The sequence below is a fragment of the Trachemys scripta genome, chromosome 4 (assembly GCF_013100865.1).
Source record: "Trachemys scripta elegans isolate TJP31775 chromosome 4, CAS_Tse_1.0, whole genome shotgun sequence".
Lineage (NCBI taxonomy): Eukaryota > Metazoa > Chordata > Testudines > Emydidae > Trachemys > Trachemys scripta.
The window spans coordinates 112137105-112158624 of NC_048301.1; the positions used below are offsets into that span (position 1 = coordinate 112137105).

Genomic DNA, 21520 nt, shown 5'->3' on the forward strand with positions numbered 1-21520 from the left:
TCCACAACACTCCCAACCCCTTCCTGTCTCAGGTTGCTGATGACTTAAACTCTGATGGCCATGTGACACCTTAACTGATTATCACTCAAACATGAAGCCAACACTGAAAGTTTTCAAATTAGTGGCTGTAAACTTGCAACTCACCAAGGTCATGTCATCACAGCAGGCAGCACAAGTGCATGAGGCAGCATGAGGATTTAAAATCCCATCCTGAAATTGGGAAGTTACCAGGACAGCATTAAAAGAGTTACAAACCACCCAAAGCATGAACATACTCTAGCAAAAGCAGCAAAGAGTCCTGTGGCACCTTATAGACTAACAGACATATAGGAGCATGAGCTTTCGTGGGTGAATACCCACTTCTTCGGATGCATGCAGACGAAGAAGTGGGTATTCAGCCACGAAAGGACAACTCTTCAGAAACAAAGGGAATGATGGGGAATATACCAAGGGAAGAAGAACTCCAAAAGCAAAGACAAAGGGCAGGTGAATGTGTTTAGAACAGTATAAAGGACCTCTGCCCAATTATCTGTTTAATAGTAATGCCCCATAAAGAATGCCCATAAAGAATGGGCCTCCCTTCTAACACTATGGGATGTAAAATATCTGGAGTAACCTAGTAAAAAGCAAGGGAACCACTTGTTCCCAGCCAAACAACAGTAAAAGAGGTCCGATTATAGAATTAGAAGGAGGTAATGCAGGTGGGGAGCCTTTAAGGCTATCATTTCCCCATTTCTGCCACATGAAGTTCAGTGCTGGAACTTATCCCATGGTAGCTTCTAACTGGAATAAAGCTATAACCCTTTTTGAGCTTAAGAAACATTTGGACTGACTTAACTTGGGAACCTGGCTAGGGGTTCTACCCCTTGGTCCTCAGCAAAACCAAATCACTGTTAATGAAGTGCCCTGTTGTAACATCATTTCTCTTTAATACTCCTGTGATTAGGTCAGTGTTCTCCCCCCCACCCCACGACTCATCCCTTTGACAGAACACAAGCATTTGGCCAGGACATTGGAGAATCAGACACTGCCATCCCTTCCCCTGGAGCAGAGACAAGCACAGGCTTGGTCTTACATGAATAAGGCACTGCAGTGGCCTCCCTGCATAGCGGATGCTTCTTTTCCAATCTTTGCTGCTGGCTCTTCCTGCCATGGCTTCAAACTCAGTGGGGCTGTACCAGTTCTCCCCTTGCTTAATACATCGGCCCCGGCCTCCTGAAACAAGGTAAGAGAAGGCATCTGGTGGTTAAGAATAACTTTTTCACTTTTCTGAAGATGTAAGCACTGAAACCATCAGGTGATGAAGCAGTTAATCCACAGCATGTAAATATCTGGCACACTAGTCTAGTAGTTCCCACCCTATTAGAATAATTGTACTCATTTAAGACCTTGGCTGTATTAACCAGTGCTTACCACGTCTTGTTCATTTGTGTGTGCTTAGGCTGCTCCACATCCTAGTCTTATTAGCACCTAGATCCATGCTGGAAGAATGCACTCCTCTGTGGCACGTACAAAGCTTTCCCAGACAAATGCCATCAACTTCTCCAGAAGTAGTGCTCTTCTTTACTTTTATTTTTAAGTTTCTAGCCTTTATGGTTGTGAAGAAAAGCTTCTATATGTGAACAAAAGGGCAGCCATAGATGCCTGAATCTGCAGGCAGACAGCTCCAGTTGCGGCTGTGTCAAGATTCAGCTTCTGACACAACCAAAGAATCCGTGTGGGAGTCAGACTTCCTACTCTCCAAAGGAACAGAGTGGGGTAGCAAGAGGCCAAAGCACCCAAGAAGAGCAATATCCAAAAGAAGAAGACTGGCTTGGAAATTCTCCCCTCCCTTCATAACAGGTTTTTAAGAGCAGCACAATTAAAACAAGCACACACCAAACAAAGATGTACGAGTCACCGTCCCTCTCTTGTGGAAGGCAGGAAGGGCCTTTTTACCTGAACCAAGCCTGTTTTTATACAGGATTCCGCTGATATTCCGGCATCGCACAGGGAGTTCACTGTCATACACTGATGGGTCCCAGTTATACTTTGTGCCATTTTTTTCTTGGCCAGGTGTTAAGGGAGTGGGAGGAGACTGAGAACCTTTGGGTTAAGAAAAGAAAGATGAAACTTACTAAATGCCCACCAAACACAGCTTTGGATTTTTAATATCTGTGACACCCAGACTGTAATGCAATTAACTCAGACAGCTCGTGACTGTCCATAATGAACAGAGAAACATACTAAATGACATATAATTTAATTTAGAGTATGCTAACAGCATCTTTCAGACCAATGAGATTGTTTAGGGTGCTTCTAGGAGCCCTGGTTAGGTATAACATTATAAAACAGAAAGAAAATAAAGGAGGCTAAATTGTAGAATCACAGAAGTGTAGGTCTGGAAGGGGCCGCAACAGATTACCTAGTCCAGTCCCCTGCACTCAAGACAAGACTACTTAATAACTAGACCATTCCTAGCAGGTGTTTGTCTAATCTGTTCTTAAAAACCTCCAATACTGGAGAGTCCACAGCCTCCCTAGGCAATTTGTTCCAGTGCTTAACCACCCTGTCAGCTAGAAAGTTTTTCCTAATGTCCAACCTAAACTTCCCTTGCTGCAATTTAAGCACATTGCTTCTTGTCCTATCCTCAGAGGTTAACAAGAACAATTTTTGACCCTCCTCCTTGTAACAACCTTTTATGTGTTTGAAAACTGTTGTGTCCCCCATCACTCTTCTCTTTTCCAAATTAAACAAACCCAATTTTTTCACTCTTCCCTCATAGGTCATGTTTTCTAGACCTTTCATCATTCTGTTGCTCTCCTCTGGACTTTCTCCAGTTTGTTCGTTTCTGAAATGTGGCACCCAGAACTGGACACAATATTCCAGCTGAGGCCTAATCAACACAGTGTAGAGTGGAAGAATTTCTTCACGTGTCTTGCTTACAACATTCCTTCTGATACATCCTAGAATGAGATTTGCTGTTTTTGAACAGTGTTACATTGTTGACTCATATTTAGCTTGTGATCCAGTGAGCCCCAGATCCCTTTCTGCAGTACTACTGCCTAGGCAGTCATTTCCCACTTTGTATGTGTGCATTAGGAAATGTATCTTAACAGATACATTCAAATGAACAGTGAAATAGTCTCCTGAGAAAATGATGAAACTCCCATTACTTCACACAATACACAGTCAACCTGTGGCACTCCTTTCCAGAGGATGTTGTGAAAGCCAAGACACTAACAGGGTTCAAAAAAGAACTAGATAAGTTCATGGAGGATAGATCCATCAATGTCTATTAGCCAGGATGGGCAGGGATGGTGTCCCTAGCCTCTGTTTGCCAGAAGCTGGGAATGGATCACTTGATGATTACCTATTCTGTTCCATTCCCTCTGAAACACTGGCATTAGCCACTGTTGGAAGACAGGATACTGGGCTAGATGGACCATTGGTCTGACCCAGTATGGCCGTTCTTAAGTTCTTATCTGAATCATTTAAAATTGCAATAGCTATGGGAGGATGGATATATTATGTATTTTCCATATCAGGTTTCTAGGAAATGTGACTTTCAAAGTTAAAGAGCTGTTGCGCCACCTTGTGCACAGAAAGAAGACTGCAGCTGCCAGTGCACACACTCGAATTAAGAAATAATCTTTAGAAACAAAGAAACAGTGCTATCTTGACATTCAAATGTCAACAGAAGGTCTTGGTGGAATCATGACCATTTGCAAAGTTTAAAATATAAATGAGTCCAGAACTAGGAGACAGAATTTATCAGTGTTGCCATCCTTTTCCAATATCAATAGTTACAATGAAAAATTCATCTTCCTGGGTGGAATGCAGAGACAAGTGAACATGAGAAAAATAAAGAAAAAGCAAGATTTTTCTGAGTGTGCTTGCGAAAGCAAACTCAAAGAATGAGTGAAAGAAATAGATTTCTTATAGAAGAAATGGGGAGAAAATAATCTTCCTTTACTCCCAGGAAGTACTTAGCTTTTGGATCTACCAACAGAATTTCAAGAGGTGACGGTTAATGCTTATAACATGATTTCAAAGAGTTACACGAGACAGTTTCTAGTTCTAAATACAGGAATAGGAAATATAGAGCTAACCCGTCTGAGTGATGCTTAAAAAACAGAGCAGGATTGTGTTATACCTGGTGTGAGAGGTGCAGAGGGTCCCTTCAGCCCGGTGGTTTCTACAATGCTGCCATCTGTGTGAACCACTATCAGAGTGGCTTTTTCTGTATTCAAGCTGTCCCCAATTTGAAGAGCTGTTCTGCCAGACTACAAAAAAAATAAAGAGTTTTAATTAATATAATTAAAACCTCAGATATTTTTATGCCTCTCAGATTCTTCTCTCTGGACCCCTACAACTCTAATCATCATGGGAGTAGCTAAGATGGGTGTGTGTGCTTTTAAGTCAACCAAATTCTGGCCTCAGAACAGTGAATCCAAGGCTATATGCTTCAGTTCACCAGCGCTACATGGGAGGACATATTCAGAGTGAGCTAGCTGTGTAACTTAACTTTATTGCTGATTATGTTGCTAAATTCCTGCATGTTGTAATGAAGAGTCCCACTTTGACCTTAACACAGCCTGAACATGAGTTGTACTTACCCTGAGACATTACATAGGGCATTATCAGCATAGGGTCCACAACATTCTAAAGGAATTAAAAAACAACAACCCTTAACTTACCAGCACATGTCCAGATATAGATGCAGCATTTGCCACCGATGTAGTAAAGACATTGTCTGCAGAGGCACCCACATTGGCTACCGTTACTGTTGTCACTTCTACAACATAAAACAGAAGTGAACTTAATATACTGCTGTATCCACAGAACCTGATTAAAGCTAAAAGGGGAGAAAATACAATTATGTTCTTTTTTCCCCTATATGATTTCCAATTTTTTTCCAGGTCCTCCTTCCCACCTCCTTGAGAATAAGATCATCCACAGAAGACATTCCCAACTTCACTTCTGATGTCACCTCTGGAAAACTTTTCAAAGAATCTAAACTAGAAATAAATGTCATTCTGATTATTGCTATCTATCTTCAAAACTGGCTTGGGCTTATCATTTGAACACTCTTGAGGCTGAGACAGTATTTAACAGCATGTGATGAACTAGGAGGAAAAATGAAGCTGCTTCAGTGTGCATGAGAACTGTAAAAGGGGATTGACTTACAAACCTAAAGATAAAAGGAAGAGAAAACCTCAGACTCTCTGCCTCTCAGTCTATATATTAATTGCTACCACTTCAATAATATCATGATAGACCAACTAGCACATCAGCTAGAATGTATCCAATTTTTAAAATTATATTATGCATAAAATTTGATAGCATATTTAGTTATGGAAAGTCTTCCAGATTGTCTCTCTCCTGCTGCTGCCTATAAAAATTTGCTTTTAAAGAAAAATTGGTATAAGCTAATAGATGCTCATGGTTTATATCAACTTCTGTTTATGCATAAAGTACAAGATATATACAAACCCTTATGAAAACTTAGCTTCTTAACTAAGGGAATCAAGATGGGTGTTGTATGGTATATATGTGGGGCTTCACAAAGTAAGTCCTACAACAAAAGTTGGTCAAAAAGAGAGACAAGCTTCCAAGCCACACAGAGCTCTTCTTCAGGTCCTGTCTCTCTAATATCCTGGGACCGACACTGCTAGAATTATACATACAAAATTTGTAAAGGAACAGCTGTTCAGAGCACATACAGAATACTTAGGTTGAATCCTGCTGCCATATTTTATGGCATACACCCAAAAAAAGATTTCTGTATTCCGGGAATGGAAAGGCATGAAAAACAACACCCAGACAGCCGTGCATCAAGATTGAGAGCTAATTATGGGTAATCGTGGACGTATTAGATTTTTATCGGTAAACATCGATTTTACTTTTCACACACAAACTGATGAAAAATTTTAAGCATAATTGTAATTTACAAATAGGCAAAGTAAGAAATATGCTGCTTAACAGCTTATTACAATTTAAGGATATTTACTTTGTATACTTCGATGTGTGGTGTTCACAATTTTTGTGTTAATGATTGTAAAGCTTTACTTTTTGAATCTCAATGTATATTGTCATTAAACAATTACTGTCTGATCCCTCCCTTAATTTCTCACAACTATGAAAATCTGAATAGATTAAAAAAAAAACCATTGATATTAACCACTGAAATTATGTAAAAAATTAAAATTGAATTCTATCAAGCTAAATTCTATTCATGGGCTAAAATCTCTGCTCCTGGCTGCATGGCAGATCTTGTCTCCAATATTTTGCATTTGTTTGAGGAGGCAAAACTCCCACAGTGAGCAGAAGGTCAAAGTCAAGATCTGATGTGCAGAAAGAAGCCTCTTACTCAAGGGGGAAAAAGGTGTATAGTTTACTTGTGAAGGCAGGATGTTGCCACTGCATCTGAAGAAGTGGGTTTTTCACCCACGAAAGCTTATGCCCCAATAAATCTGTTAGTCTTTAAGGTGCCACCAGACTCCTCAGTGTTTTTGTGAAGGCAGTGTGGACTGAAGTACTGAGCAAAAGGTAGGATTATCCTGGAGTCTATGTCATGTGATGACACCTCCAGGAATAAGTCCAACCAAAATTGGCAACCTTAACAAAAGGTTGGGAGTCTGACAGTATTTACTGCTAATTCTGAATTTGCTACTTATTTGCTGTGTGGCTTGGGATAAGTTACTTCACCGGTCTGGCTCCCCAGCTGTAAAACAAGGATAACCGTGTATCTCGGCTGGGGCCTGGGAGGACTGGCTGCCAGGTCTTGTGGCACTGACAAGAGGCACGGGGGTGGTGGCAGGCTGACCGTGTGGGTAACGAGCCCCCTGGCTGGAACAGACTGGATGGGGGAAAGCGGCGGACAGCAGCAAGTCAAACCCAGCAGCGCAGCTGAACCGAGGCGGCCCTTTCCCTCAGAAGGACCCGGGTTCGCCCCGAGCCCCAGCGCTGGGACCTGCCGGGAGCTGGTCCAGGGACGCCCCAGGCGGGGGAGGGAGGTGCGGGGCTGACCTCGAGTAGCTGACCCGGGGCCCGGCTCACCGGCGGGAAGGGCCGGCCCGGCGCGCGCGGGGCGGTACCGGCCGCAGCGCGTGCCAGAGCGGAAGGCGCGCCCGCGCGGCGCTCTGTGCGCATGCGCCGCGCTCTGACCTGCGAAGGCGGCGGCAGCCTCGTCCGCGCTCGGCAGGGACTCGGCTCCCATCTCGATGTGTTCGGCATCCGCCGCCATCACGGTCACCGCCGTCACCTGCGCCGCTGCCTCCTCCTCCTCAGGCTCCGCCTCCAAGCCCGTCGCCTCCGCCCGCTGGTGCTCGGATCCTTCCGCGGCCACTGCTGCGGCCACCGCCGCCGCCGCTACCGCCGCCGCCTCGGCCAAGCCCAGCTGCTTCACCGCCGAGTCCGAGTCCTCCATCCGAGCCCGCCCGAGGCGGCGGTAGCCGGGAGCCGAGCCCGGCCCGAGCCTCTCCGATCTCACACGAGCTCGATTCTCAGATCCCCGGGCGGGGCGCGGCGCTACCCCACAGTGCTCCGAGTTTCCCCGAGCGATCCCGAGTCCTTCCGAAAATAGCCGAGCACTGCCGAGAGCGAGCAGTCGAACTGTACCGTGTCGGCTCCGAGCCTGACCGAATCCCTCCGAGCTCGCCCGAATGTCGCTGCAGGCGAAGGAGCTGAGTTCGACTGAATCCCCTGCCCCTCCCGGGTGACCCGAATGCGGACCGATCCGGGCACCCGAGGGGAGCCGAACTCCTCCGTGTCCTCGCCAGTCTCGCCCGAACAGCAATCCGAGCCGGGCGGGGGGAGGGACCCGAACCTTTCCGAGGCGATTGGAGGCTAGAGCCGATTAGAGTCGAGCCTGCCCGAGTCCTGCCAGCGAGGAGCCGAGCCGAGCCCCCTCCGATCTCACCCGAATGGCCGGGCTGGCCGGGGAGCCGAACGGACAGCGCCCGAGTCAGCCCGAAGCAGAACGAACCCGGCCGAGCGCGCGGGACGCCCGAAGGGCTCCGAGGCGGCCCGAAGGCCGCGGGGCTGAAGGGGAAGTGGCGGGCTCCTCTCCGCCCTCACAGCGCGCGAGAATAAGCGGCAATGGCCGAAAGCGCCCGAAGCCCGAGCGGCGCACGGGATGCCGGGATGCTGGAGGACTGAGGGGTGGCGAAGGGAGGAGAGAGGGGGGGCGGACATGGCTGCTGTTAGGAGAGGTGAGCGGACGCGTTGCCATCGTTACCGCGAGCTCCGTGGCCGGTGGGGCGGGGTGACGGTTCCCAGCGAGACGGGGTTCGGGGGGGGAAGGGTTGTCCCTGCCGGGATGATGGGCCTCGTCCCTCTGTTGCAGCGTTGCCATGGTTACGTCGCCGCGACAATCAACTCCAGCCGGCGCGTGGCACCGGAGGCGATCGGGGTTATTACCGCGGCCGGCAGGCTCGGGTGGGCAGCGCTGGTCAGTGTGAAACTTAAACGGGTAGAGAAATGGGATGGCCCCGTAACAAGCCGCGACGAGCGTTCAGACGGGAAGGGAATGTGAAGCGATTCCGGAGTCAGCCCAGGGCTGGGGGGCAGAAGAGGGGGGGCGCGGCAGTGCACTGCGACCTCCCTTTCAGGAGAGACCGGCTGAGTGAGCCCTGGTTCGTCTTAGCCCAGCTCGCTCCCACGCTCACTGCTGCCAGGCCCCCCTGCTAACTCCCCAGGCCACCCTGGACCCTGCGTCCCCCTGAAGCACAGGGCCCCCCAAAGCGTGGTAAGCCCAAACATTGGCGGAGCCGGGCCCACGTTCCTACATATTGGTGGAGCATGGGCACCACAGGCCCATGTAATTCGCTGCCTATGGAGAGAGATGGAGGGTGTCTAAGGGTACAATGGGTGGTGAGTATCTGGAAGAGGCAGGGGTTAGCTGGTGTCTGGAAGAGATGGAGAGAAAGGGTTGTCCCTGATTCATTCTCACCAGTCCCCAGTGCATACCCCTGTTGTGAGCAAGCACCAGATGGCTGCAAAGGGACAACCAGAATTTTATTGAGTAGGCCCAGGAGGGGCTCACTGCATATGGGGTTCCCCTCCTTCACATTGCCCTGACTCTTTCCCCCTCCCCCCTGCAGCAGGGGGGGTTAGATGGGTCAGGGGTTCTGAGGGGGGGCAGTCGGGGGGCAGGAAGTGGGAGGAGGCGGATAGGGGGCGGGGACCAGGCTGTTTGGGGAGGCACAGCCTTCCCTACCCGGCCCTCCATACAGTTTTGCACCCCCAATATGGCCCTTGGGCCAAAAAGTTTGCCCACCCCAGTGCTATAACATATAATGAGGTAAAGCAAGGGAAAGAGATGCTGCAGCAGTGAACTAGCTGTAACGGATGAATGCATTATTAACGATCAGTCAGTAAAATGTCCCATGCCATACATTTTGTAACTGGCAAAACTCTCCTTGACTTCAGTAGTAGCAGAATTTGCTTATTACAGCATTCCTGGCTACTTTTAGAGTGAGTTAATCAGTATTACATTGTTTTTCATTATTTTAATTTAATATGAATAAAAGAAATGTAAACAGTTACACCCAGCCTCCCAACTGACCTTTGCTGAGTGGGGTATCCTTCATTTTATGATTAATAACAATATTTTATACTTATATTAGCACCTTCCTGCTGAGTATTTCAAAGCACGTGACAAACAATGAGTGAAGCCTCTCAATACCTTTGTGACAAAGGTAAATTATCTTCATTTAACATATGTGGAAACAAGTACAAAGGACCAGATATTGCTGTGTATCAGTTTAAATCCAGAAGGACTCTTATCAAATAAGTAGAGTTTCCCTTGATTTAGAGTGGTGTAACTGAGAGCAGAATTTGACCCAGCGACAGTAACTGGCTTGTCCAAAGTCACATTAAGAAGTTGATAAGTTAGCTAGAAATAGAAGCCAGGACTCCTGGCTCCTCTTCTCATGGCATACTTCTATACTAGCAAAGTAAGATCTGTATTATAGCAGCTGCTAAAAACGGTGCAGCTGGATGAGTGCTAAGCTGCTAGTAGATCCGGTTACACCTGCTATTCTTTCACTGTTATAAGTACTTCATTAAAAAAGCCTAACACTGTTCTTTTAATAAGATTGCAAAGTCAAGCACTCAGAAGTTGGGAAATGCCAGTTTTAAGGATGGTCATGCAACCTTAGTTCAGCTCCCTTATGTATGCATTATGATACAGTATTTAATTACATGATCATACTATTTTTTCTTATACTATTGCTACAGCTTCCCAGAGTGTGCTCAGTCATTCTGTGGGGATGGTGCATGTGCTGTCCAATCATACACAGGAGCTGCCAGGGGCTGGAGCATGTGCAATACAAACAAAATCTGTGGAGAACTTAGTAGCCAACATCTAAGAAGACTCAGTTGACTATGTGTGAACTGAGATTTTTCAGTGACTCATAACTTGGTCCTACTTGGGTGTTTTTTCACAGCAACAACAAAAGGCACATTCCTGACAGCAGGTGACCCCGTCAAATGTCCAGTCCCAATCCAAAGCAAGGAGGTGTGAAAACTTCTTTAAAAATGATAATAATCTTACAACCAGTTCATTAACATGGACAACATGAATTTTTTCATGCTCTCATTCTCCAAAACAACTGAACCATTTTAGCTGAAAGTTTAAAAAAAAAAAAAATCTGTTTGAGGTAGATGCCTGGCATGGAAAGTTTCAACCTGAATGGTTTAAGTTTGGCAAAGATATAAGTAAGTGAAAACAGGGTCTTATAATGGGAAGCGTTGGGCAAACCTAGTTATCGGCATTGCTACCTGCACCACCTATAATACATTTTTGGTATCAGAAATGCTGAATCCTGAAACAGTTTCGTAGAAAATGGGCCAAATTCTGTCTTCAAATATGCATGCGCACAGTGTTCTTTAAGAAAATTTGGCAGGGGCTACATTTAAAAAACTCACTTGTTGGGAACAGACTTTATGGACTTGGTTCTGTATTTGTTCAGTATATCAAACTCCCAGTAAAGTCAGTGGGATTCTGCTCATGGAGTATCTGCACGATCCGGCACTAGGGGCACAATTTTCAAAACTGTTTTCTTAAGACACACATGCACCTCAAGCATATGTACATACAAATAGGCCCTCAGGACAATATGGCAGATAGATAACCATGCTCCTAAGAGCCCACTCGTATATATGAATGTGGGATTTGCACCATGTTTGTATCCTTTCTTGAAAACAGGAGTTAGTGAGCCAGATTCATACCTGGTATAAACCCATTGTCTTCACTGGAGTTACATCAAAGATAGAGTCGGCCCATATTTAAGCATCGTTATTTAGGCCGTTGAAAGCAAAGTGATCTTGCACTTGGCAGTCTAAACTAATTTAGAATAATTGAAAATTAGATGTCAAGTTTCATAATTGAAAGTGGATATGTTATTACTAGATTACTAATTACTATATAATTACAATACCTATCTCACAAATGTGTGTTGTCAGGCATAAGCAATTAATGTTGGTGAAATGTATTGAGATTCTATAGATGCTAAGTAGGGTTATTAGGTATTATATCATTTGTCCTTAGTACAAATGTAGGAATATGGTTAATGCCTACTTGTGGGCTAATGACAATGGTATACGGTTTTGTGGTTAGAGCAGGGAACTGGGAATCAGCGCTCTGGGTTCTGTACCTAGCTCTTTCACCGACTCACTGTGTGATCTTTGGGCAATTCCCTAAAGGCTTGTCTATACAAAAAATTGTACTGCTTTATCTAGCCCAGTATAATTAAAGTATTACAACCTCTGTAATAAGGAGTCAGTTATAGAGGTGTGTGGCCAGAGTCCCAGGGGAGCCATACGGAGGTTACTCAATTAGGGTGAACTACAAAGAATGGGGCAGACAATCCCCAAAGCTGGTGGATATTCCAATACTTAGATTTACCAAGTCAGCACAAATCCGCTTCTATAATACTTTACCATTACTCGGAAGCCAACAACACAGTTTCCTTAAAGTAACCCAGTCTTAGGCCTCCACCCAGACACCCAAGTCAAATATGATGAGGGTTACTGAAAATCTTATTCATCATATAATAAAGTTCTGCCAATCCCAAAGGATCGGCCACACCATCTCCCAGGTTAATGAATATTTCAGCTCTTACCCAAATACGTGTTTACAGCCAATTCTTATTAACTAACCTAAAATTTATTAAAAAAGAAAAAAGAGTATTGGTTAAAAGATCAGTATGCATACAGACATGAGTACAGTTCTGAGATCAGATTCATAGTAGAGATGGTGAGCTTTGTAGTTGCAAAGATTTCTTTCAGTATTAGTCCAAGGCTGTAGTCCTATGTCCATATTCAGGGTGATCCAGATGGGACTCTGGAGATCTCAGTCTTAGGACTTAAGCTTCCCCTGCATGAAGCATCAAGCAGATCTGAGATAAAAAGGATCAGGACCCAAGACCTGTATAATATAGTACCAGGCCTTCTTTTGATAGCTTGGAGTCCTTAGGTGAGCAATAGGCAATCATGGAGACTTTGAAGTAGACCTATTTCCTAAGCATCACTGGTAATTAGCTACATGGCTTAACATAAGGCAGTTGCCTGTTTTCCACCATTCACAGGTGATTTGCTGTACATTTCAAAGAGAGATGAATACAGTGATATCACTATGTTTACAGTTCATTTAAATGATATTTCCTTTTGATGTCTGAATTAACAGAATACAGCATAGACTGGGACTCTCAATTACATTGTTAACCTCTAACAATATATATGTAAACACACAAAAACACAAACATTATCTACCAATATGTCCCTAAAAGTTGAATCTGGGTCAATTATCCTGCAAGCTGCTTAACCCTTTCTGGCCATGCGTCATACGGTGTATTTTAGGTTTGTTTACAGATGGAATTCCAGAATAAGAGCTATCGCTATTCCAGAATAAGGGTATCCATACATGGAGTTATTGCACTTTAAATTAACACTCTACCTTAAGATGAAACAAGTTTCAAGTGTAGACAAGCCCTTTTTCCTGTTTGGGGAGTAAGCGATCCACACTAGAGGTTATTCTGGTATAACTATTTTGGTAAGAAATCACACCCTTAACTGACATTTATATCAATACAAAATTTGCACGTAGTCCAGTCCTTAGGCCCCAATCCTGCAAAGACTTCCACATCAGCTTAACTTTACATATTGTAAGTAGTCCCATTGAAGTCAATGTGTAAAATTAAGCAGCAGAGGCATAAATCTTTGCAGGATGAATGCCTTAATCACAAAGTGCCTTAGTTTTGCCTTCTGAAAAATGGGGCTAATACTCACAAGAGATTCTCAATTCTGTATGTACCTATGGAGTGCTAAGGTGGATAACAATGGACAAGTGAGCTTTTGTTAGGTCAATACTGCCACACTTCAAGAAAATTTAAATTTGTGTTTTACAGAGAAGTTAGATTAGACACTTTCAGAAGAATTATTGTTTGGCTCATACATTTCTTTTTTTTAAATTGCATTGTGTTAAGGATTTATCTGGGCTTTCAATGATTGGTTGTAAGGGGAGCGTGGTTAGAAGGAATTATCATTTGAGATGGGGATAAGGGCAACATTGTGGTGGTTGGGGCCATGGGTTTGACTTAATCAACCTTTGGTTGTAATTTAACAACAGATGACATATTCTGATTCCCCCGCATGCTTCCCTGGTTCTTGTACAGTTCAGAAACGGAAATGTCATCAGGTGATTAATGATGAGTGCCGTGAAGGTACAGATACACAATAATATTTGGTATCTATATAGTGCTTAAAGTTTTCAAAGAGATGTACACACCACAGAAGGTGGGTTCTCTCCATGAAGGTTTCACAGAATGACTTTAGGGTTAATGTATCCTAAAACAAGTTATTTTCTAAATCTGAAGTAGTTGATGTGGAAAAATTTCAGTCATTTGTGCATTTTGCAACATTGTTGGTAGCAAAAATGTAGGCTGATTTTCTCCTAATTATTCCTTATTTTCCCTCCGAGGGCAGGAAGAACTTCATCAGTTGTATCCTTTTGGACATCCCATCCCTTGCACTGGGGGATGCAAGATCACTGTCTAATAAGTTTGCACAATGTTTATATTAGCATAGTTTTCACTGGTATCCTTTTTTGTGTGGCATCAACACCATCTGTTTGAGCTACTATTGGTAGGTGATAGCTTCTAAAGGTATGTCTTCACAGCAGAGTTATCCCAGGCTCCTACTTGGGTATTGCTGCTACCCCAACACCCATACACACATGAAGCCCTCTTGCATGAATATACTTATGCTTTCAGCCTGGACTAGCTGGCTGGTCTGGTGCTATAGGCTAATGGTCAAGTTCTGCTTTCACTGGTACTGGGTAACCCACCCATTTTGCAATCAGGGCGCAGGCTAAACCAGTCAAATGCCAACAGTCCGACTCCTCTGATGCTTTCCCAAAATTTCCTCTCCCCTATGTGTTGAAAAGGACAGACAAGTTATCTTACAGTTTACTGGGAAAGAATCATAGAGTGAGTCAGCTTACAGCAATGCTAAGAACCATGGGATATGCCCCTAGAAGTCCTAGCAACACATGAATCATTGTGGAGCAGTAACTCAGGTATGGTTTTGCAATGTGGCTGCTCACATCCAGGGTAGGTTAAGCCAGGGGCTGTTCATCTGAATGAAGACATACCCTAAGTCAGTGATGTGTAGAGGAGTAATGGAAAGAGAGTTGAAACACAAAACAGTCACCATAGATCCATCGTCTTTAGAGGTGTATGTGGGAGATTAGAGGAGAAGGAGGGAGTGACAGGTTGGTCCATACTAACAATCTAAACAATTAGGTTTGTAGACTGAGCCACATGAAATCCATGCAGCACACACCCCTGAGACTTGACATTACATAGCTGACAAGAGGCGCCAAAAGAGCATTGTAGCACGCTCTTTGTCTCTTTCTTCTCTGGTTAATTCCTAGTGCTCCACCCTCCCTTTTCCCCTACTCTCCGCCCCCTCCCCCTCCCAGGGGGGTAACCTCCTAAGAAAAGAGACAGACACCTTATTCTTCAAAGACTTCTGCTACTGGAATTTCTCCAGCATTTCTGCTCCACCTTCCTTCAACCAGAAAAACAGGAAAACCAAGTTCTGCCTCATTAAAATTAACATGCTTGGGAACTGGACTACGCCCATGACTTGCAGGTTTTCTCATCCAAAACTGGGTGGGCACCAACGCTAAAATAATTTGTATGTAAACTTAATATCATCTTAAACTTGGGGGACAATAGAACTAAATGGCCACTAGAAATCCATGCCGAATTCTCTCTTGGTTGAAATAGGTGCAGCTCCATGACAGCAGCAGAGATTTTGGCGCCTATATTTTACTGAAGCATTTGAAATGTAGATCACATTAGGCTCCTGTGGTTTTCCCACCTTTAAACAATGCATAATAAACAAATGAAACAGACTACCAAGGAAATACAAATGAAATACATGCCTGCTGGCTAGAAGAGACTTTCCCCAACATACACACTCTTGTAATATTGATCTAACTGGAAAATTGGTGAGAAAGGCTGATGCAGAGGTTAGGGCACTAGCCAAGGATTTAAGAGACCTGGATTCAAGATCTTGTTCTACCACAGACTTCCTGTGCGACCTTGTGCAAGTCACTATTTGCCTAGTGCATCAGTTCCTCAGCTGTAAAATTAGGAATAATAGGGTTTGCCGGGGTGTTTGTGAGGATAATATCCTAAAGATTGTGAGGTGCTCAGAGACTATGCTAATGAGGGCCATGTTAACACCTAATCTAGCTAGAACTAAGTATTAAAACAGACAAGAAACCAAAAAGCTATTGTCCTAAATTCATAGTATTTGGAATCTCAACTGATTTTAGGTATTTCCAATATATCAACCACCTTGGTATCTTAAGTGCCAATATAAACATGTACATGCATAGATTGCTGTGGAAAATAAGGGATAGTAACATTTTGATGTTAATATGCTGTGACCAATAGTTTATAAAATAGATTGACTGCATTACTGTTACAGATCCTTAATAACATTTGTCAGCTGTCGTCTGTTCCCTTACAGATCCTGTTCTATTTAAATGGATTTTATTACATCTTTTATTTCTTGGCAACGCTTCTAATGATTATTTATAAAAGTAAGTTACTTTATACATATTCTGAACACAAAACTCAGCTGTGTGCGTGTTATATTGTGATGACTTGATGTACTTAGTGGTTTTGGTTTGTTTACGCTTTGCTATTCAATAGGTCAAGTTTTCAGTTATCCGGATAATTACTTGGCTCTCGATCTTGCGCTGCTGTTCATTATGGCCACTCTAGAAGCAATCCGATTATACTTGGGTATGTTGATCTTAATTATCATTGTACACTTTAAGATGGAATGTTTGCCTCATAGTCTTTACACATTAATCATGTTATGAATGTGGATGTCAAAACTTGCTGATTTAGCAGCATAACCAATTATTTTACAGACTGTTAAACATGTATGTTGTTAAACATTAATTGATTGATCGATCTGTATTGCCAGAAGGGCAAATGATAATAGTTATATATTGGTTAAATATAATTTTTAAGTACCACTAAAAAGGGACAGATTCACAGAGAACAAGAACTGCTGGAAATGTAACACTATTTATAAGTATGTATGTTGTGGGAGAGAATAAAGCTCAAAATACAGAGGCCCTGATTCTACTGAAGGGCTCCTTTATACTGCTCCAGCAGCATAAAAGCGGTCAAGTGGCTGGAAATAGCCCCCAGCGATTACCCAGTACAGAAGATTTAATTGAGCAACCTAGAGCTGCCACAATTGTTCCACACTCCTCCTTTTTGCAGCCCTCATTTCCAGCACTACACTTGGAGGGCAGGGTATGGGGCAGGAGGGACTCTCACCTTGACTATGGCCCCTTTCCATTGGGTTAATGGGCTAGAGTGGCATAAAGGGACATATAAGCCTTGGTTCCAACCCCCACTGTAGGCATTACTGAGTCAGTCCAAAGGGTTTTGTGTTTGTTGGGGTTGGGGATTAATTTTTTTTATATGCCAGGTGTTCTTGAGACATTTATACCAGCATACACCGTGGGCTGCTGCTGAATTCAGCTAGGTTACATCAGGGATGAATTTAGCCTATTGTCTTCATTTTATAGTTAAAATGTGCCTAAAAGTAAATTCTCTGTATATGTGCTCAGAGCCTGTTCGATGAAAATATTTTATAAATAGAAAAATAAGTTCCAAGTCTGAGGCAATTAAAAAAGGAATAACAAAACTATTGACCCTTAAACTGGCTTGGACATAAGGTACAGAATTTTAAGAAAGATGCTTAACAATTGGAACAGATGACTAAGATGTGGTACATTCTCCATTACTTGAAATATTAAAATCATATTTGGATCTCTTTATAAAAGATACACCCTAGTCCAGTGGTTCTCAAACTTTTTTTTCCCCACTTACCACTTGAAAGTTGCTGAGGGTCTTGGTGGACCACTTAATGATCTTTCCAAATGTTGTTTATACCGTTAGCTAACTATTGTAAAGCGCTTTGCATAAAAGCACTGTATATAAAAAAAATTAATAATTAATTTTTTTTGTTCTACAAATGAAAGCACACAACTAATTTTTTAATATCAGTAGTCTTACCTTTCGAATGTGATGGATGTGCCCTCTCTCCCCTGCCGCGGCAGCCCCCGAGCTGGGCCTGAGAAGGGGGGGGTCTCTCCCCCACCACAGCACCCAGAGCTGAGGCTGGGAAGGAGGGCTGTCTCTCCTCAGCAGCCACAGCCCTGGAGCTGGGGAAAGTTGCCTCTTTCTCTGGCCGCTGCAGCCCTGCACATCCCAAATTCCCCCCACCCCCTCTTCTCACCCTATACCCCCTCCCACCTACCCCCTAGTCCCCCCAAGGTCACCACCTCACCTTACATGTGCGTCTTCTCCAGGGTCCAAGCACCTAATTAGTGGAGCCACGCCTGCACGGCTCCGCTTTTTAAGTGGGTGGCCCTTCATTCTGTTGTGTGCGGCTGCCCAGGCGCGCACCTTAGATGGAACTATCCGCGGACCACCTGACTGGAGCTCGCGGACCAGTGGTGGTCCGTGGACCACAGTTTGAGAACCTCTGCACTAGTCAACAAGTTGTCAGGCTAGATGCAGGAACCATGTGGTGAAATTTAATGGCCTTTCAAGCAACAGGCCAGACTAGATGATCGTAATGATCACATCTAACTTTAAAATCTATTAATCTGGGGGAAATAATGTAGGAGTTGTGCGTAGGGCTTGTCTACATGTGCTGCATGGATTTTCCACACCCTTGAGCGATGTGGTTATACCGACATAAGTCTGTAGTGTAGACCAAGTCTTAGAGTACCAGTAGATTGTCTTTTCTCCAAACTACCATCCTGGTCAGTGTTGAAATGACCGTGCTCATCTGTCTTTGGATTTGTTCTTAAGCTTACAGTCAATGGCCTCGATTCAGGAAGGCATTTAAGCATGTGCTTGACTTTAAGCATGTACTTAAGTCCTATAGACTTCAAAGAGTCCTAAGCATGTACTTACAGTTAAACATGTGTTTAAGTGCCCTTACTGAACAGAGCTGCTCTCCTGGGTGGGACCCAAGACATTGTCCCTGTAAACAGTCAAAGAATCATGTAACCATTTTGTCTCCTCAAGGTACAAAGGGTAACCTGACAGAAGAAGAGGTTCCACTAGGGGTCAGTCTCGTGATTACTGTTGGCAGCATAATGTTGTCTGTCTACTTCCTGGTGTGGGAGACTTACGTGCTAAAAGCAGACGTCATTATTAATGCTATTCTTCTTTTTACATATGGGCTTGAGGGACTACTACAGATCATAGCCATTGCTGCATTTGTCAGCTAAATCTCTGCTGCTCAGAGTTGTAAGGTACATCTGCTTCCAACATTTCTTCAGTAAAGAGACAACATGCATCTTTAAAGTCTAAAACTATTTGGTTTCACTTTCTCCAGTGTAAAATACTGGGAGGAAACTCATCCTTATATTACAGGGTTTACTATAGCCCTATTACAGCACAGCCCCCCATGAATAACCAGCTAAAATATTCTGTACAGTAGCTCTGTTCCACTGTTTGACTAAATAGTTCATTTAGTGGCAATGGCCCTGCTTCAGGAAAACACTTAAGTACATGCTCCGCTTTAAGTCTGAGTAATTCCATTGCAGTCAATGGGAGTGCATCTGGGCTTAAAGTTACACACATAATCAAGTGTATTCCTGCATTGGGTCCATGTACTGACCTGCTGTGCCTAAAGACGTACATGTGTATTTAATCAAAATTCTGCGTCAGATATTTGTATCCAATTCAGAACAAATGTAAACCAGCATATTACTCTAATTGTATGTTGGTGCAATGCCATTGATTTTAATGAAATCACACTGGCATAAAACTGGAGTAATGCAGAGGAGAATCAGGCCCTGTCTACATTAAAAGAAAATACGGTGGGCTCAATTCTGCACTACCAGGTACAGGGTTGTATTTGAGGGCAGAATTTTGTCCTGTTGTTCTTATTCTGATCTCACTTGTGCCTTTTACACCTTCGTAACTCCACTGACTTCAGTGGAGTTACTCTAATTGATACCAGTGTGTGAGAGAGCTGAATCAGGTCTCCTATATGCACAAGGGAGCTGTGTTACAGCTGTTGTGGGAACTACAGGTCCGACCACTCCTCATTTCCTCTAAGGCCACATCTCTGCTTTGGCAATGTAAAGGATGGGGCTTTTAAATGGGCATGAATGTTACGTCCCCTTTGTACCACCTGAGCAGTGTAGAATGGCCTTTTTATAAATAAGAATTAGGCCTTAATTTTTCCTTTTGAAAGATCAGCTTTAATGTTATGTAAGGTTTTTATCGTCTCTATATGATGTTATAAAAATAGATACTTTCCTTTCCTGTTTGGTTAAATCACTATTTTAAAATCTGTTTGACTAAATGCAAGCTAAGATTTTGCAGATGACCATGGGTTTCTGTAACAGTGTCATCATTGGGTTTTTTGTACATAATTATAGCCTTCATATTCATATGTTTTATTTTTGTATCAATCTTTTTAAAAAAATAAAGAATTCATTACACCCTAATTCTGTTTGCAAGTGCAAAATATTTTGGACCGGCTTCTGGGGTGTGGCTAAGCCGCACAGCGCACAAGTTAGGGGGTTAGGCAGAGGGTGTGGAAAGGACGCCTTTGATTTTGCTGCTTCTATGTGCAGGCCAGTTCTCCTGTACATTGGGAGAGCCTCCGGAGGTCTGCTTTAATTTACACCAGGCTTCAATGACTGCAGGGAGCTGAAAATGCAGCCAGGGACTGGCGCAGCCACACACCCTTTCCCCTGCTCTGCTGGCAGCAGGGGGGCAGTGATAGAAGAGCCCAGGTGGCAGCACTGTGCCACCAAAGGATCAATCTTAAAGTAGGGAAATTGTCCATGAGCTAGTTAACATCTGCTTCAGAGCCAGATTATACCTACAGTGTAACTAACATCAAAATCTGCATTTCTCCAGGCAAATTTCCTGGGGATGAAATCTTGGCCCTGTTAAAGCCAATAGCAACATTTCCCATTGATTTCAGTAAGGTCAGGATTTCACCCCAAAGTCAATGCGAGAACTATGGAAGTACGTCCTAAGAGGCAGCAGATAAACTGAGTGACTGAATGCTTTCATGCTTAATCTGCATAAGTCAAATAGTAATCCTTTTGTTCTTCTACATTTGCCTGGCATAATGGAATCTGCCCTGTCATACATTTTCTATTAATAAAGCAAAATGCACAACCTATAACACTGCTTCACCCACCCTACTCATGATGAAAGCATACCGTGCATATTTATACCTTGTTTTATTGTATGTTCATTTCCTGGTATTTAGTTATGCCCATCTCAGGCAAAGGTAGAAATATAGGCGCCCTTAACAGAATCCAAAGGAAAAACTATGTAAACAAAACCACAGTTACTTGTCTATATTGGAGCAGACAGGGATAGCACACCTTATAGTTAACTCTGAGTTCCTGTATTAGCTTCCCTCTTACTTGCCTCTGGTGGTCGGAACAGGTAGCTGCAAATAGAGCACATTATACTAGTCCAGGTAGAGGTAACAAATGTCTAACTTCATTAATGATTTAAATACACTTGTTCTCTTGTTTCCAAGTGTTGTCTTGAGTCCCACAATTAATGCCTGAAGTCACGTGTCCTCTGGTGCAGATAAAGTACCCATCCAATGTCTCCTGGTGTTCCATGCTCTTTGCAACCTTTTTCACCATATATGTAGATGGGCTCTACATCTGTAGTACAATGTTCTATGATACGTTGTCGCCTTTATGCATTATTCTCTGTACAGACTGTCAGTTGTTTTGAAATTCTCTCTGAAAGAAACTAGTGTAACACTTAAGAAAACTAATAACCCAAGAAGTCAATTAAGGCTGGTCAACCCGCCCTCACACGGGTGTAGTTAAACTGGGGCAATCCCCTGTGTTGACACTCATATTTGGTTAGAGTGGGTATATTTTTGGCTTAGCTTCAACTTGTTCCCAATGTACTTAAGGTGAATTGAA

At 43.5% G+C, this 21520-nt stretch overlaps 2 protein-coding genes across 8 annotated transcripts in view; one reads left to right on the plus strand and one right to left on the minus strand.

The window, feature by feature from the left end:
* Positions 1-7433, minus strand: part of DEAF1 (DEAF1 transcription factor) — a 44089-nt gene extending 36656 nt beyond the window's left edge. For 6 of the 7 annotated variants that reach the window (XR_004645696.1, XR_004645695.1, XR_004645694.1 and 3 more), the window contains exons 1-6: positions 7150-7433; positions 4680-4777; positions 4136-4265; positions 1939-2085; positions 1076-1215; positions 145-210 (exon numbers count right to left, since the gene is read on the minus strand). Coding sequence is in view for 4 of the 7 variants with exons in the window: in XM_034770409.1 (XP_034626300.1) it covers positions 145-210; positions 1076-1215; positions 1939-2085; positions 4136-4265; positions 4680-4777; positions 7150-7411 (843 nt within the window). In the remaining 3 variants the exon portion in view is untranslated. The remainder of the gene's footprint in view (positions 1-144; positions 211-1075; positions 1216-1938; positions 2086-4135; positions 4266-4679; positions 4778-7149) is intronic. The other variant, XM_034770408.1, reaches the window with a different exon arrangement.
* A 448-nt stretch (positions 7434-7881) lies between these two features.
* Positions 7882-20048, plus strand: TMEM80 (transmembrane protein 80). Its single transcript, XM_034770410.1, has 4 exons — positions 7882-8195; positions 16030-16102; positions 16215-16307; positions 18624-20048. Exons 1-4 carry the CDS (start codon positions 7908-7910, stop codon positions 18827-18829), a joined length of 660 nt encoding a protein of 219 aa, XP_034626301.1. The 5' UTR covers positions 7882-7907; the 3' UTR covers positions 18830-20048.
* Positions 20049-21520: the final 1472 nt, after the last annotated feature.

What these genes read in the sequence shown, in the direction of transcription:
- TMEM80 (XM_034770410.1), top strand. Translation starts at nt 7,908, where the DNA reads ATGGCCGGGCTGGCCGGGGAGCCGAACGGACAGCGCCCGAGTCAGCCC. An exon ending in CATGGCTGCTGTTAGGAGAG is followed by an intron (nt 8,196 to 16,029) that starts GTGAGCGGACGC and finishes GTTCCCTTACAG; the next exon opens with ATCCTGTTCTATTTAAATGG. An exon ending in AGCAATCCGATTATACTTGG is followed by an intron (nt 16,308 to 18,623) that starts GTATGTTGATCT and finishes TGTCTCCTCAAG; the next exon opens with GTACAAAGGGTAACCTGACA.